The sequence below is a fragment of the Aquarana catesbeiana genome, linkage group LG03 (genome assembly GCF_042186555.1).
Source record: "Aquarana catesbeiana isolate 2022-GZ linkage group LG03, ASM4218655v1, whole genome shotgun sequence".
Taxonomy (NCBI): domain Eukaryota; kingdom Metazoa; phylum Chordata; class Amphibia; order Anura; family Ranidae; genus Aquarana; species Aquarana catesbeiana.
The window spans coordinates 314,921,169-314,937,398 of NC_133326.1; the positions used below are offsets into that span (position 1 = coordinate 314,921,169).

At 42.2% G+C, this 16,230-nt stretch overlaps 1 protein-coding gene across 1 annotated transcript in view; it reads left to right on the forward strand.

The window, feature by feature from the left end:
• The window catches only part of PAH (phenylalanine hydroxylase), an 85,497-nt gene that overhangs the window by 24,386 nt on the left and 44,881 nt on the right, over positions 1-16,230 (forward strand). The window contains exon 3 of the mRNA XM_073620315.1: positions 9,305-9,488. Coding sequence (XP_073476416.1) covers positions 9,305-9,488 — 184 coding nt within the window. The remainder of the gene's footprint in view (positions 1-9,304; positions 9,489-16,230) is intronic.

Genomic DNA, 16,230 nt, shown 5'->3' on the forward strand with positions numbered 1-16,230 from the left:
TTTCAGACGGTGCTCCACCTCACCTTCTCCAACCAAATGCAGTAAGCCGGCTGCGTGAGAGGCATTTTCTTTATGTCCTCCCGAGTACCCCTACCCAACGAACTCCCCAAGCGTGGATATAGGCGTGACACCCGCTATTATTGTCCCTCCTGTCCTGACAATCCTGGTCTTTTATATTGGTGAAAGTTTTGAACGCTACCATACACTAGTTGAGTATTAGCGTAGGGTACAGCACTGCACAGACTAGGCACACTTTCACAGAGTCTCCCAAATGCCATGGCATTTTGAGAGACCCGAACCTGGAACTGGTTACAGTAACAAAAGTTACAGTTACAAAAAAAAGTGTAAAAAAAAAAAAACACAAAAAAATATATAAAATAAAAAAACAAAAATAGTTGTCGTTTTATTGTTCTCTCTCCATTCTCTCTCTATTGTTCTGCTCTTTTTTACTGTATTCTAGTCTGCAATGTTTTATTGTTATTATGTTTTATCATGTTTGCTTTATAGGTATGCATTTTTTTATACTTTACTGTTTACTGTGTTTTATTGTTAACCATTTTTTGTTTTCAGGTATGCCATTCAGCTGCAGAGTGGATTTATTTATCTTGAAAGCAACAGCGTTTGTTCCCACAATACATAAAGCTGTGACTCTAGCGCTGTCGGAGGTGATTTCACCGCCACAGTTAAAAAAAAGAACATATATGCCGAAGCATGGGGGCAGCAGGGGCGGAGGAGCAATTATCTCCTTTTGCGGGTGGATGCCCCAATGCTTCAGCATATATATATATATATATATATATATATATATATATATATTTTAGGCACAGGTTGCGTTAAAAAATGTTTATTTTTTACAATTTTTTTTTGTATTTGCTTTGCAGGTATGGTAAGTCTAATGCCCCGTACACACGGTCGGATTTTCCGATGGACAATGTCCGATCGGAGCGTGTTGTCGGAAATTCCGACCGTGTGTGGGCGCCATCGGACATTTTCCATCGGATTTTCCGACACACAAAGTTGGACAGCAGGAGATAAAATTTTCCGACAACAAAATCCGATCGCGTCAATTCCGACCGTGTGTGGCCTGTTCCGACGCACAAAGTGCCACGCATGCTCAGAAGAAATTCCGACACGGGACAGCTCATTCTGGTAAACTTAGCGTTCGTAATGGATAAAGCACTTTCGTCACGCTGCAATGTTCAAAATGGTTAAATACAGCGTACTCTCTTCTTCTTTATAATGTGACAAGAATTAAGTCGTTTTGATGCTCATATTCACACACACTTCTCACAAAGTTTTTTCGTTACTATTTATCGGGATTCCCTCAATATATTTTGATTTCTCACATCTGACAACAGATTTTTTTTTTTTTTTTTTACTTTAATGTAGAATCTTTTTTTGTGTTTCTCTTTTTATTTTTTATTTTTTGGTGATTTTGATTTGTACTCCCGAAAATGTTTGTGTGTTTTTTGTGACAAGTTCTCACAACACCATTGATATGTTGTTCTATTTAATCTGTAGGAGATTGTTTGGTGTTGTTGTCCCTTGTTAATTTCACATTGTACTTTAGAAATGTACCTGAATCGTCACCAACAAACTGTCCTTTTTGGATGAAAACACACACAGGAGAGTAGAATTTACCTAAAAATATTTTATTAAGGGGTCACAACTATAAACAAAGAGGGAGGCAACGCTGGAGAAACTGCAGAAGTGGGCGAAGCCTTGGACTCCCAGGGCAGACATCAATTATTTAAAAGCAAAATTGGTGGCCTGAGGAGTCCATATCTAAGGGAGTGCAGTCTGGTCCAGAAGTCCCAGAGATCTGGAAAGCAGCAGATGACATCTGTGTCCCCAGGCTGTGGTCATACGAGAGACTGCATCTTCTGTCAGACCAGACTGAACCCAGGGTCATCACTCTTTGGTCTTCCTTCCACGTTTCCTTCCAGCCTTTGGCTGTGGTGGTGGAGTTGTGGCAGCAGGAGGAGGAGGAGGAGGAGGAGGATGATGGTCCATCTCAATGACATCCGTCTTGTGTGTCAGTTCCCCACTCTCCCCCTTACGAAGGACTTTATAAATCAGGTCCTCAGAAATCTTGCGTTGGCCCTCCTGCATGCCCTGCAATTTGGTGGCAGCCATGCAGGCAAAGGCCTCTTCAGGACTGGGGAAGGCTCTGAGGGACGCCGAAGCCTCCTGGATCAGCCTGTACGCTGAATCCTGCACAGGACTGGGAGTGGCCTTCCTGGCCCTTTTATATGGCAGGCGGAGGGGAGGGACCTGAGACTCAGTCAGGCTGCGACTTGTCCCTGGCTTCTCTTGGCTGACACTTAGCCCCGCCTCCTCCTGGCTGCCACTAATCCCCGCCTCCTCCTGACTGCCACATTCCACAGCCTCCTCCTGGCTGAGGTCTTCCTGTGTATGAAAAAGGGACATAGTTTTAGTATTGTTTTCATCAATCACACACAATTTTCACCTCCTGACTGCTGCAAATTTAATGTTAACAAATATAACAGACTATCCTTCTGAGCCCAGCATTTTGCATTCTTGTCCCAATTTTGGGTGCCCACTACTGTCTATTGATATGTAAAACACTTTATGAAATCAGCAATTAGTGATCAATAATAACATCTAGTAAACATCATTTATTTATTGACCAGAAATCTGTAGAAGAATGCTATACCTGACTCAAGCTGGGCTCCTCCACTTCTTCCTGGCTGGAAGGCCCAGGTTGGACATCGGAAGCCTCAGCTGGGATGGAAGGAAGCGTGGAAGGAAGAGTAGAGAGGGATTCCCTGACTTCAGTGTGGTCTGACAGAAATCGCAGTCTCTCATAGTACCACAGTCTGGGGACATAAATGTCATCTGCTGCAGCTCCGGACCTCTGGGAATCTGTGACCTTCTTGCGCTCCCTCAGATAAGTGCTCCTCAGGCCACCAATTTTAGCTTTCAAATAAGGGATGGTTGCTGTGGGGACCACCGGCTTCACCAACTCCAGCAGTTTCTCCAGCGCTGCCTGCCTCTTCTGTTTGTGATTATAGTGGGGGTGTCTGACCTGCCACAGACAGGGCAGCTCTCTGTACTTGTCAATAAACAGGGGCAGGAAATTGTGGTTGTTGAACCCATCCATTTTCTCTGCAAGACACAACACAAGACAAACCCTAATGTCAGGCCAAACTCCCCTAATCTTGTTACAATATAGGCTTCAATTTCGAAGCAGTATAGGCCCAAGTTTAGATCCTACCTTCGTTAGCACGATCGGCGTCTCCGATGCTCCTTCCTCCGCTCACAGATCGTACGTAAGACGCGCGCGTTACGATTTATACACACTGCGCATGCGTATAACTCCGCCCGCCCCTGACGTTCTTTCTATTCTATTCCCCGCCCCTTTTTGTTCGGCGCAGTGGAGGAAGAGCACATGGCGGATAGACAGCAGGATCGTGCTAAGTACAGCAATGAGGAGGAGGGGGAGGAAAGGCCGGAGCCTGAAACGTCCCGATCCAGAAAGAGATTAAAGGACTCAAATATGTCCTTTGGGGAGATGTTGGAAATGGTGGACATCCTGAAGAAGGCCGACTATGATGGAAAGTATGGGCCTTACCCCAACCCCAATGTCCGAAAGGCCAAGATCATGGCGAAAGTGGTCAGGAGTCTGCACCGGAAATTCGGGGTACGACGATCGAAAGATCAGCTCAGGAAGCGGTGGTCGGACCTGAAATTACGAGAACACGAGCAGTACAGAAAGATCCGGAGAGTGCTGCAAAAAAGTAAGTAGTTGTGCTGTGTTCCTATTGTTCTTGTGTTTATTACGTTCGTGCTGCTCCATGTGCTTTTAGGAACTGTTGTACAGTTTAAAATGGCAACTTTCATGTTCATGGGCACATTATTCGTTCGGATCACACATTTTTTTTTCGGACTATAAAATACCATTGTTTAGCCCATATGCATTTGGCCACCATTTTGAGGCCCTATACTTGTCTTCAAAGAATTGGGTTGTGTAGATGGCTTTGTTACTAGAATGAAATGCAAACTAGATTGTGTGTAAGGAGAGGACACTCAGCAGCTGTTTTCACATCTGGACACTGGAGCACTAGTGTGGGACCCCAGAACACCATTTTTATTAGGGGGGCCACACAGGTGCTCCAGTGTATACTATAGGGGGGTCTCCATCTGTGAAGCTTGTACCAAACAGGTAAAGTATTGCAGCTTGACAAAGGGCACTAAAAAAGCTACATGTTGGAACTCTGCTAAAATAGATCATTGTACCCCACTTCCAAGCAATGTTTCATCTTTAGAGTTCTGCCATCAAATATCTGTGTGCTAATTATACCATTTTTGTTTTACATAGGGGAGAAAAGACTCGGAGGACACCCCTCATCCGAGGAGACCAGAGACCCCCCCCCCCTGGAAGAAGGGGAAATCCCCCCAACACAAGATGAGCAGGAGGAAGAAGACGTGGTGGAAGTAGTCACCACAACAGGTGAGTGTCTGCAACCACAGGCTCAGATAAGAGATGGATGGCGGCATTTTTTTTAGACCTAATTTATTTTGGGTTTCCTCTCTTTTTAGGTGATCGTGAGGTTGTGGATGAAGATCCTTTCACATCAGAAAGTGCCCAGATCCTGATCGGGGAGATCATGGGGTGTAATTTACAATTGGAAAACATCCAGCAAAACATCAATGATGTTATTCCAAAATATAAAAACATCATTGATGTTTTGGGGCGAGTTTAAAGCCCCTCCAAATCACTTTCTTCTTTTGTCTGCTACAATGTGCGAAATGTTTTTGTGATTTTTCCCAAAGCCAAATTTGGAGGATGCACACAGTGTGTCAACATGTGCTATCTGCCCTCACGGGAGATCAATGGACGCGTTTTGGGGGTGCAACCCCTTCCTCAATAATAAAGTAGCGGTGAGGAAGGGCTTTCTCCCCCAAAACACGTCCCTTGATCCCCCGTGGTGGCAGATAGCACATGTTGACATTGGGAAATTTGTGTGCATCTTCCAAATTTGGCTTTTCCAGGGGTGATTTCACCCCATCTGAACGCTATATCAAACACAGTTCCTAAATACTCATGTCTGATATTGCCTTCCAGTTCTACCAAATGTGAACTTTGTAAGATCAAGATTTGTGTCTTTCTTGTGGGTTTTACACAGGCCTGTTTTGTATAAAATGCACATTTTAATTTTGGATAATGACACCACAAAAATAGTTATACAACAAACATGTTGGTTTGTCAGAAAAACCTTTGGTAAATGCACATGTGATTGTGCAGGTATTAAAAAGATTGCTCATCAAGAATGTGTGGATTATTGTCTCAACGCTACAACACTTTTGGGGTGATGTAATTGTTGTTTTATGAGAAAATGGGGGTTATTTCCTAAGGGGAAATCCACTTTGCACTACAAGTGCAGTTTCAGTGCAGTTGCAAGTGCACTTGTAGTGAAAAGTGTCTTTGCATTTAGTAAATAACAGCCAACAGTGCTTTGTATAAGGTTACACAATCACGACATTTTCTGCACTCCACATATTTCTGTCAGGGTCAGCTAAAACAAACACAAGCAGTAAATGTCCACAAAGAAGAGCCTGGGGGGAGATGCCTGTCGAGAACTTGAGGTCCTGCAGACTTCTCCCTGTGGCCAAATACCACAAGGTAGCGACCAACCTCTGCTCCGGAGTGATGGCTTGCCTCATGCAGGTATCCTGCCTGCTGATATAGGGGGTCAGCGAAGCCAACAAACGGTGAAATACGGGGTCCGTCATCCTGAGAAAGTTCCTGAAATCATCAGGATTATTCTCACGGATCTCACGGAGCAAAGGCATATGACAGAACTGGTGACGCTGAAGCAACCAATTCTTGGTCCATGAACTCCTCCTCGCCCTGTTCATGGACTGGACTTGTGTCAAGGTCAGGACCCCAACACCAAGCCCCCGCACAGCACGAACTGTACGAGGAGTACGCATACGAAACATGGCTAGAAAACGGTCGGCTGCTCAGAACGAAGTAACAGAACGCACTGAAGAACAGCAAGGCCTGTGAAGAGCGACCTGAAAAACAGCAACGAGCGGACAAGATCACACAGAAAACTCCGATACGAACTGACTGCACGCACTGAAGAGCAAATACAAACCCACAAGCACAAACTGAACGGCAGAAAATGATCTGAAAGCCACGAGTCTGAAAAAGCGCGAATCGTCTCTCACCAAACTTTTACTAACACGAGATTAGCAAAAGGAGCCCAAAGGGTGCCGCGCTTGGTTCTGAACCGGCCTTTTCTAGTCTCGTCGTACGTGGTGTACGTGACCGCGTGGTTGTCGATCAGAAATTCCGACAACTTTGTGCGACCGTGTGTAGTCAAAACAAGTTTGAGCCAACATCCGTCGGAAAAAATCCTAGGATTTTGTTGTCGGAATGTCCGAACAAAGTCCGACCGTGTGTACAGGGCATATCTGTTATACTGTAATGTTACTTTGTTTTATTGTTAACCATCATTTGCTTAGCAGGTACGCCATTCAGTTGCAGCGTGCATTTATTTATCTTGACAGCAACAGCGTTTGCTCCCACGATATATAAAGCCGTGACTCCAGCGCTGTAGGAGGTGATTTCACCACCACTGTTAAAAAAAAGAGCATATATGCCGAAGCATGGGGGCAGCAGGGGCGGAGGAGCGATTTGCTCCTACCTTTTGGGGAGGATGCCCCCATGCTTCGGCATATATAAATGGTGCATGTATGCCCATCATTAGAAGTGGGTGGATGAACGGAGGTATTCTAATGGTGGGCATTTTGCAGACCTCACTTTTTGTCACAAAGTTTTGAAAATTGAAAAAAAAAATACATTTTTCTTGTCTTTCTTCATTTTCAAAAACAAATGAGAGCTGCAAAATACTCACCATGCCTCTCAGCAAATAGCTTGGGGTGTCTACTTTCCAAAATGGGGTCATTTGGGGGGGTTTGTGCCATCTGGGCATTTTATGGCCTTCAAAACTGTGATAGGTAGTGAGGAGTGATATCAAAAATGTATGCCCTTAGAAATCCTGAAGGCGGTGCTTGGATTTCGGGGCCCCGTACGCGGCTAGACTCCCAAAAAGTCCCACACATGTGATATCCCCGTACTCAGGAGAATCAGCAGAATGTGTTTTGGGGTACAATTCCACATATGCCCATGGCCTGTGTGAGCAATATATCATTTAGTGACAACTTTCTGGAAAAAAAAAAAAAAAGTTTGTCATTTTCCTGCAACTTGTGGCAAAATATAAAATATTCCATGGACTCAACATGCCTCTCAGCAAATAGCGTGGGGTGTCTACTTTCCAAAATGGGGATATTTGGGGGGGGGGGTTGTGCCATCTTGGTATTTTATGGCCTTCCAAACTGTGATAGGTAGTGAGGAGTGAAATCAAAAATTTACGCCCTTAGAAATCCTGAAGGCGTTGCTTGGTTTTCCGGGGGCCCCGTACGCGGCTAGGCTCCAAAAAAGTCCCACATATGTGGTATCCTCATACTCAGGAGAAGCAGCTAAATGTATTTTGGGGTGCAATTTCACATATAACCCATGGCATGTGTGCACAATATATCATTTAGTTACAACTTTTTGTAATTTTTTTTTGTTATCATTATTCAATCACTTGGGACAAAACAAATTAATATTTAATGGGCTCAACATGCCTCTCAGCAATTTCCTTGGGGTGTCTAGTTTCCAAAATGGGGTCATTTGGGGGGGTTTGTACTGCCCTGCCATTTTAGCACCTCAAGAAATGACATAGGCAGTCATAAACTAAAAGCTGTGTAAATTCCAGAAAATGTACCCTAGTTTGTAGACGCTATAACTTTTGCGCAAACCAATAAATATACGCTTATTGACATTTTTTTTACCAAAGACATGTGGCCGAATACATTTTGGCCTAAATGTATCACTAAAATTGAGTTTATTGGATTTTTTTTATAACAAAAAGTAGAGAATATCATTTTTTTTCAAAATTTTCGGTCTTTTTCCGTTTATAGCGCAAAAAATAAATACCGCAGAGGTGATCAAATACCATCAAAAGAAACTCAATTTGTGGGAAAAAAAGGACGCAAATTTCGTTTGGGTACAGCATTGCATGACCACGCAATTAGCAGCTAAAGCGACGCAGTGCCAAATTGTAAAAAGTGCTCTGGTCAGGAAGGGGGTCAATCCTTCCGGGGCTGAAGTGGTTAAAAAGAGTAAACACAGTTGATTGTCTGATAATAAATGGCTTCAGCCAAACACTAACCATGAGTGAAAGAAAAAATGTTGTGTTACCATTCATATTCTCTGAAAAATGGCCAAGAAATCATAAATTCTGCCAGGGTATGTAAACTTATGAGCACAACTAATATATATATATATATATATATATATATATATATATAATATATATATGTGTGTACACTGTATTACCAAAAGTATTGGGACGCCTGCCTTTACACACATATGAACTTTAATGGCATCCCAGTCTTAGCCTGTAGGGTTCAATATTGAGTTTGCTCACTTCTTGCAGCTATAACAGTTTCAACTCTTCTTGGAAGGCTGTCCACAAGATTTAGGTGTGTGGCTATGGGAATGTTTAACCATTCTTCCTGAAGCACATTTTTTAGGTCAGGCACTGATGTGGACTAGAGGGTCTGGTTCACAGTCTCTGCTCTAATTCATCCCAAAGGTGTTCTATCGGGTTGAGGTTAGGACTCTGTGCAGGCCAGTCAAGTTCCTCCACCCAAAACTCGCTCATCCATGTCTTTATGGACCTTGCTTTGTGCAATTAAAGTTAATGTGCCATTAAAGTTCATGTGCGTCCCAATATTGTTGGTAATATAATGTATATGTTTATGGAACTGTGATCACGGGGTTACACAAGGATACGTAGCTCATCACACTGCAATCTACAATATAGTACTCTATAGATTGTATAGTATAGCATAGAACTGTACACCACTGTATAGCAAAGCATCTTCCTCCACACAGCTTTCCCTAACCTTCAGCAAGACACAATGACAATATGGGTGCTGGGCTCCCGCTCTTCTGAAATGAGGGGGGTGTATTGCTTATTCTTAAAGATTTTTGGTTCTCAGGGACAAGGGTTATGCAGTATATTATGGAATCAGAAGCAAATTTTCAGCTACAAATTCAGAGTTTTGCTGAACTGGAAAACTGTAACATCTGCATTGAACCCAAAGTCAAAACTTGCACCTCCTCCTTAAATATCACATTAAAACATTGCTGTGAAATAACACTATCTAAGCAAATGTTTTTGAATGACCCACTTTTAAATAACTATTTCTTTCCTTACAGGAACGGGGAGTTAGTCTTACCCACATAGAGTCCAGACCATCTCGTCTCAACAAAGATGAGTACCAGTTTTTCATCAATTTGGACAACAAAAGTACCACAGCACTGGATGAGATTGCCCGATGTCTGAGGCAAGATATTGGGGCCACTGTGCATGAACTGTCCCGAGACAAGAAAAAGGATGCTGGTAATTTTTTTTCTCTTTTTTATTTATGCTATGGATCTCAGTGTGGATATTGTCCATTGAGCAGTAACCTATCAGCTGTACATGACTGCACCTTGCCAGTCTACTTTTTTGTTTATCTATGCAGGATTTATTTGTTGGATGAACTCGATGGACATGTGTTTTTTAACTTAAGTATTTAACTATTAGTAACCAGTGAACCAAAGATATGCAATCCTAAAACTTACTCCATAGAAATCTATGGGAGCCAAGTATAATTTGTTTCTGGCTTTTTTTAGGGCCAATTTGCAAGCTTCTGGTGAAAAAGCTGGGCACTACCAATGCAAAATACTTTTTTTTAAACAAATATAGTTTGTGGGAAATGTTTTTTTTTTAATAAGGCTGGAAGGGCAACAATAAAATATACACAATTGTTTTAAATAACAAGATTGGGGAACTTAACAATGAATATAGTGCAGAGCAACCACTGTTCACCACCTAATTATTTGATATACATTTATTATATACATGCAACAATGTTAACCACATGAAAAACTCTAGTGTCCATATTAATAAATGTAATCAATAAAAGTCCAGGTAAAAATATCCTTTTAATTTAATTTAGTTTAATTACTAAAACCGGAGAGTGCTAAATCTGGTGCAGCTTTGCATAGAAGCCAATCAGCTTCCAGGTTTAATTGCCAAAATTTATTTGAACAGGCTAAAGTAAGAAGCTGATTGGCTACCATGCACAGCTGCACCAGATTCTGAGTGCACCAGTTTTAGTACCCCCTTGTGTCTTCGGAGTGCCTATGTTTATATATACAGTGGGAAAAAAAAATAACAAGGAAAAAGAGATTCCCCAAAGAAAGGCAGAAACCCAAACACAATCTGTCAAAAAACAATATATTTATTAAGCTATAAACACCACCAATGTGGTGTTTATAGCTTAATAAATATATTGTTTTTTGACAGATTGTGTTTGGGTTTCTGCCTTTCTTTGGGGAATCTCTTTTTCCTTGTTATTTTTTGTATGCCTTATAAGGCGACCCAAACTGCACCCATTATTACAATTTTTTTTTTTTTTGGATGAATATCTGCCTATACCCAATTAACTAATTTAATCTGGAGGTTGATCCGGGCTAAAATCACTTCTTCCTCACATATATATACAGTGGGGATGGAAAGTATTCAGACCCTCTTAAATTTTTCACTCTTTGTTATATTGCAGCCATTTGCTAAAATCATTTAAGTTCATTTTTTTTCCTCATTAATGTACACACAGCACCCCACATTGACAGAAAAACACAGAATTGTTGACATTTTTGCAGATTTATTAAAAAAGAAAAACTGAAATATCACATGGTCCTAAGTATTCAGACCCTTTGCGGTGACACTCATATATTTAACTCAGGTGCTGTCCATTTCTTCTGATCATCCTTGAGATGGTTCTACACCTTCATTTGAGTCCACCTGTGTTTGATTATACTGATTGGACTTGATTAGGAAAGCCACACACCTGTCTATATAAGACCTTACAGCTCACAGTGCATGTCAGAGCAAATGAGAATCATGAGGTCAAAGGAACTGCCTGAAGAGCTCAGAGACAGAAAAGAAGAACCCAAAGATCACTGTGGCTGAGCTCCAGAGATGCAGTCGGGTGATGGGAGAAAGTTGTAGAAGGTGAACCATCACTGCAGCCCTCCACCAGTCGGGGCTTTATGGCAGAGTGGCCCGACGGAAGCCTATCCTCAGTGCAAGACTCATGAAAGCTCGCCTTGGTGAGAGAGGTAAAGAAGAACCCAAAGATCACTGTGGCTGAGCTCTAGAGATGCAGTCGGGAGATGGGAGAGAGTTGTAGAAGGTCAACCATCACTGCAGTCTTCCACCACTCGGGGCTTTATGGCAGAGTGGCCCGACGGAAGCCTATCCTCAGTGCAAGACACATGAAAGCTCGCATGGAGTTTGCTAAAAAAACACCTGAAGGACTCCAAGATGGTGAGAAATAAGATTCTCTGGTCTGATGAGGCCAGGATAGAAATTTTTGGCCTTAATTCTAAGCGGTATGTGTGGAGAAAACCAGGCACTGCTCATCACCTGTCCAATACAGTCCCAACAGTGAAGCATGGTGGTGGCAGCATCATGCTGTGGGGGTGTTTTTCAGTTGCAGGGACAGGACGACTGGTTGCAATCGAGGGAAAGCTGAATGCGGCCAAGTACACAGGGATATCCTGGACGAAAACCTTCTCCAGAGTGCTCAGGACCTCAGACTGGGCCGAAGGTTTACCTTCCAACAAGACAATGACCCTAAGCACACAGCTAAAATAACGAAGGAGTGGCTTCACAACAACTCCGTGACTGTTCTTGAATGGCTCAGCCAGAGCCCTGACTTAAACCCAATTGAGCATCTCTGGAGAGACCTAAAAATGGCTGTCCATCAACGTTTACCATCCAACCAGACAGAACTGGAGAGGATCTGCAAGGAGAAATGGCAGAGGATCCCCAAATCCAGGTGTGAAAAACTTGTTGCATCTTTCCCAAAAAGACTTATGGCTGTATTAGATCAAAAGGGTGCTTCTACTAAATACTGAGCAAAGGGTCTGAATACTTAGGACCATGTGATATTTCAGTTTTTCTTTTTTAATAAATCTGCAAAAGTGTCAACAATTCTGTGTTTTTCTGTCAATGTGCGGTGCTGTGTGTACATTAATGAGGAAAAAAATGATTTTAGCAAATGGCTGCAATATAACAAAGAGTGAAAAATTTAAGGGGGTCTGAATACTTTCCGTCCCCACTGTATATATATATATATATATATATATATATATATATAAATAAAATGTGCACTTTTAGTTCGTTTGGGCCAAGCTGGCCCAAAACGAACGTCCCTAGTCTGTCAGCCCACTGGATGTGAAGTAATACTGTATGTAGCTTCAGCTATATACAATACACCGTGCTGAGCCAATCACGGTGAGCGATGTATTCTATTAATGAATACATAGTCTGCGCGGATTGGCTTGGAGAGTCAGAGAGGCACGGGCAGATGATGTTACAACCTTTGCCAATCCCAGCAGGCTTTGTATTCATTAATAGAATACATTGCTCACTGTGATTGGCTCAGCTCTGTATGTATACTCTATACTGTATGTTGCCAAAGCTACTGTACATACGGTATTACCGCACATCCAGCAGGCAGACAGACTAGTCAGAAGGGGGTCATCTTATACGGCGAGTATAGCCCAAAACCAGCGCTTTAACTGGAAAATTAGGGGTTCGTCTTATACGCCTCGTCGCATATATATATATATATATATATATATATATATATATATATATATATATATATATATAACCTTTAATAATGGTCAGGACACGCCCTTCCCTTTAAATAGGGCCACTGCTCCCTGTTGCACCAGGTATAGCTTTTTTCTCCACTTCTTATGTCACCAATTTACTCCTCCACTATCAGATATAACACTTCTCCATACCATATATCACCACTGGTTCCCAATGATAGCAGCTTAATGACATAAAAATATTTCCGATTGCTCAATATGTAATAAAATCAGCTGTAACTTATTAAAACAAAGTTAAATCTCACTCACAATTAAGTGCAATGTAATCCGGTGCACACAGTACAATCGCCCCCTTGGTTATATTGCCCATTTAAGAGATACATTAGCATTAGTTACATGTAATGTATTCCTCGTTTCTGGTCAGCTCATGCACAATGATGTCATCTTCCCTATGAGAAAGTCACAGTGGTATGACGAAACGCTTCAGAGGGTGGCCATTAAAGAGAACATTCCTTAATGGTACATATAGAGCGAAAAATAAACCTGCTCTATCCAAAACTGAAAAGATTCTGGTTATACACTTTAACAAAGATTAGTGCTGTCATATGCCAATGTTTTGATAAAGCTGTCTAGAATCCACTGCATGGACATGGTTTCCCTCTTACTAAAATTTTTAGACAGTTAGGCAAAGCTGAGGTCTGCAGCCAGTACCAGTTAGAATGTGAATAGGTTCCCCTATACAGTAGCAGTCATGGAAGTTAGCGAATATGTCTATTGCGGACTAGAGTTACTTTGTAAGTGCTAACTAAGAACTTAGATACAAACTGTCACCTACAGTAAACTGCTTGCAGGTACAGAAATCCACTAAGTTTGCCTTTTGGGATTCTATAAATATCCAAATTAGGGTCAAAATGTTACAAAGTTGCCCAGCCATGTTGTGGAATTCTCTGCAAAGTTGAAACACCCTCTATGTGGGAGTATCTTAAAGGGGCAATAAATACCATGAGTTTGTTCTGTGTGCAGTTTAGTGATGCACTATGTACAGAGCGTAGAGTTCAGGTGTGTGCTACATGCAGAGCTCAGGAGCGCAATGTGTACAGAGTGCAGGGTTTGGGGGTATGTGTGCAGGGTTCAGGATAAAAAAAAAGCCCTGGGTGCGAAGGCCACATGAAATTGCCTGGTAGGCCGGATTCGGCCTGCGGGCTTTGTGTTTGACACATGTGCTCTATGTATAGTTACAGTATCTCACATTAATGGCTGCGTGTTGAGTTATTTTGAGGGGACAGCAAATTTACACTGTTATACAAGCTGTACACTCACTACTTTACATTGTAGCAAAGTGTCATTTCTTCAGTGTTGTCACATGAAAAGTTATAATAAAATATTTACAAAAATGTGAGGGGTGTACTCACTTTTGTGAGATACTGTACATAATTTCATAGTTAGTCAGGTTGAAAATAGACACAAGTCCATCTAGTGCAACCAAAAAAAAATACAATCCCATATACACAATCCTTCACCCACAGTTTATCCAGAGGAAGGCAACTTCCGCTTCTGTGGCAACCTGCTCACAGTTCCTAACCTTCCATTCCCTGTCAGATCTAAGTTTTTCAATTATCCCCGAAATGGATCCTCGGAGAGTGACTTTAAAATCATCCCAGGTAATTCCCAGAGAAAACTCCCCTCTATTTTCTGACCATAATTTGCTATATCAGTGGCTGTTGACCTCTCAAAACACTCCTCCTTTAACCACAAGGGACTCCACAACGTATAATCTTGGGACAGACCCATAGACATGGAGAGTAACAGGGGGGAGTCATTCGAAATGGCTCTCGAAAGATATTGTACATCAGTCACTCTGGGCAACACCTCCCTATTCAAAAAACACATATCTAGTCTGGATAAAGTGTTGTAAAAGGAAGAAAAACACAAATACTCTTGAGCATCAGCATTCTCACACCTCCACCAAATTATATTGTTCTGCACACGTGGCTAGGGAGGAGGCACATTTAGAGACTGCCTGGAATCTATCCATTTCCGGGGACAGTACTGTGTTTAGATCCCTTGCCATAATAATTGGGCCTTTTGCCACCTGGAGCACCTTTGCCATCACAGTATCCCATAACGCAACTGTGAACAGTGGTGGCACATAAATCGCCACAAATGTATAGGGGGTAATATCTATAATGAGGATCACTATTATAAACCTTCCAAAGGGGTCCGTTACAACCTCCTCCAGGGTACATATCAGAGATTTTGTAACCAAGACGGAAACTCTCCTTGCAAGTTGAGTGAAATGCATATTTTACAAATGCCCTCTTAAGGGGCATAGTTTTAGAGCCTACCAGATGAGTTTCCTGTAGGAAAACTACACGAGGTTTGCGTTTCTGAATATAATTAAATACTAGTGCCCTTTTAATCCTAGAGTTGAGGCCTCTTACATTCCAGGACAAGAGTTTAAGTGTGTGGCGTGATGGTGTCATAAGAAGAGATGTTTATAATGTGGGCCCCCCCATACCGGGATGATGGCAGAGGGCTCCTCTGGAGCACAGAAAGCAATACATTTATTAGCCCTCTAAGAGGGTAACATGCAGTATCAGACAGTGTCAACAGAGGATAGGTAACTTCAGAAATACAAAGTGGATTATCAGCAACTTAAAAAAACATAACGAACCCCCAACCATAAAAGTAGTGATCCACAACAGAGGAACACATACCCCCCTACCCCAACCCTGCCCGCAGTCCCCAACATACTACAGGCCTCTTCCCCAAACAATAACCAGCAAAGTCACCCTAGTGAGGGAGTCCTTACTTATCCAGCCAGATAGAAAGGGAAGATTGATAATTTGGTGAGCAGCTTGATAGAAGGATTATTCATTGCAGCCAGTCAACAGTGCATCAGATGCAAACAAGAGCTTATTACCAAGAGTAAGGCACATTGTAGGGCTTTGGAAATTCAAACCAAGAGACCAGGGATTGTTCCCTCAGCACACTGTCTCCCAGGTCAGGCACTACTTAATGATTTCAGGCATCTGTTAGCTTCCTTAGGAGAGGTAAAGAATTGCACTTTTCCTTTATGGTCCACTCTAAGCTTTGCTGGATAGAGCATGCTATATGGTATGATACGCTCACACAGGCATTGCTTCACACTCTGGAACGCTTCTCTCTGTTTCTGCGTAGCCACTGAAAAATATGGGAAAATAGTTATGCGATTATTGTTGTAGAGTAATTCTGGAATATTGCGAGCTTTGTGAAGAATAGTTTCTTTATCCCTGAAGTATAGGAAACGGGCCAGCATGGGTCTGGGAAACTGACCTGGTGTTGGGGCCCTCAGAGGCACATGATGTGCCCTCTCAATAGCAAACAGGTGGGAGAAGGATTCAGCTCCAAAGGTTTGTTTGAACCGGGATAGTAGGAATTCCTCAGGATGTTTCCCAAGTGCAAACCATCTTTAGCATATAATGTAGTTT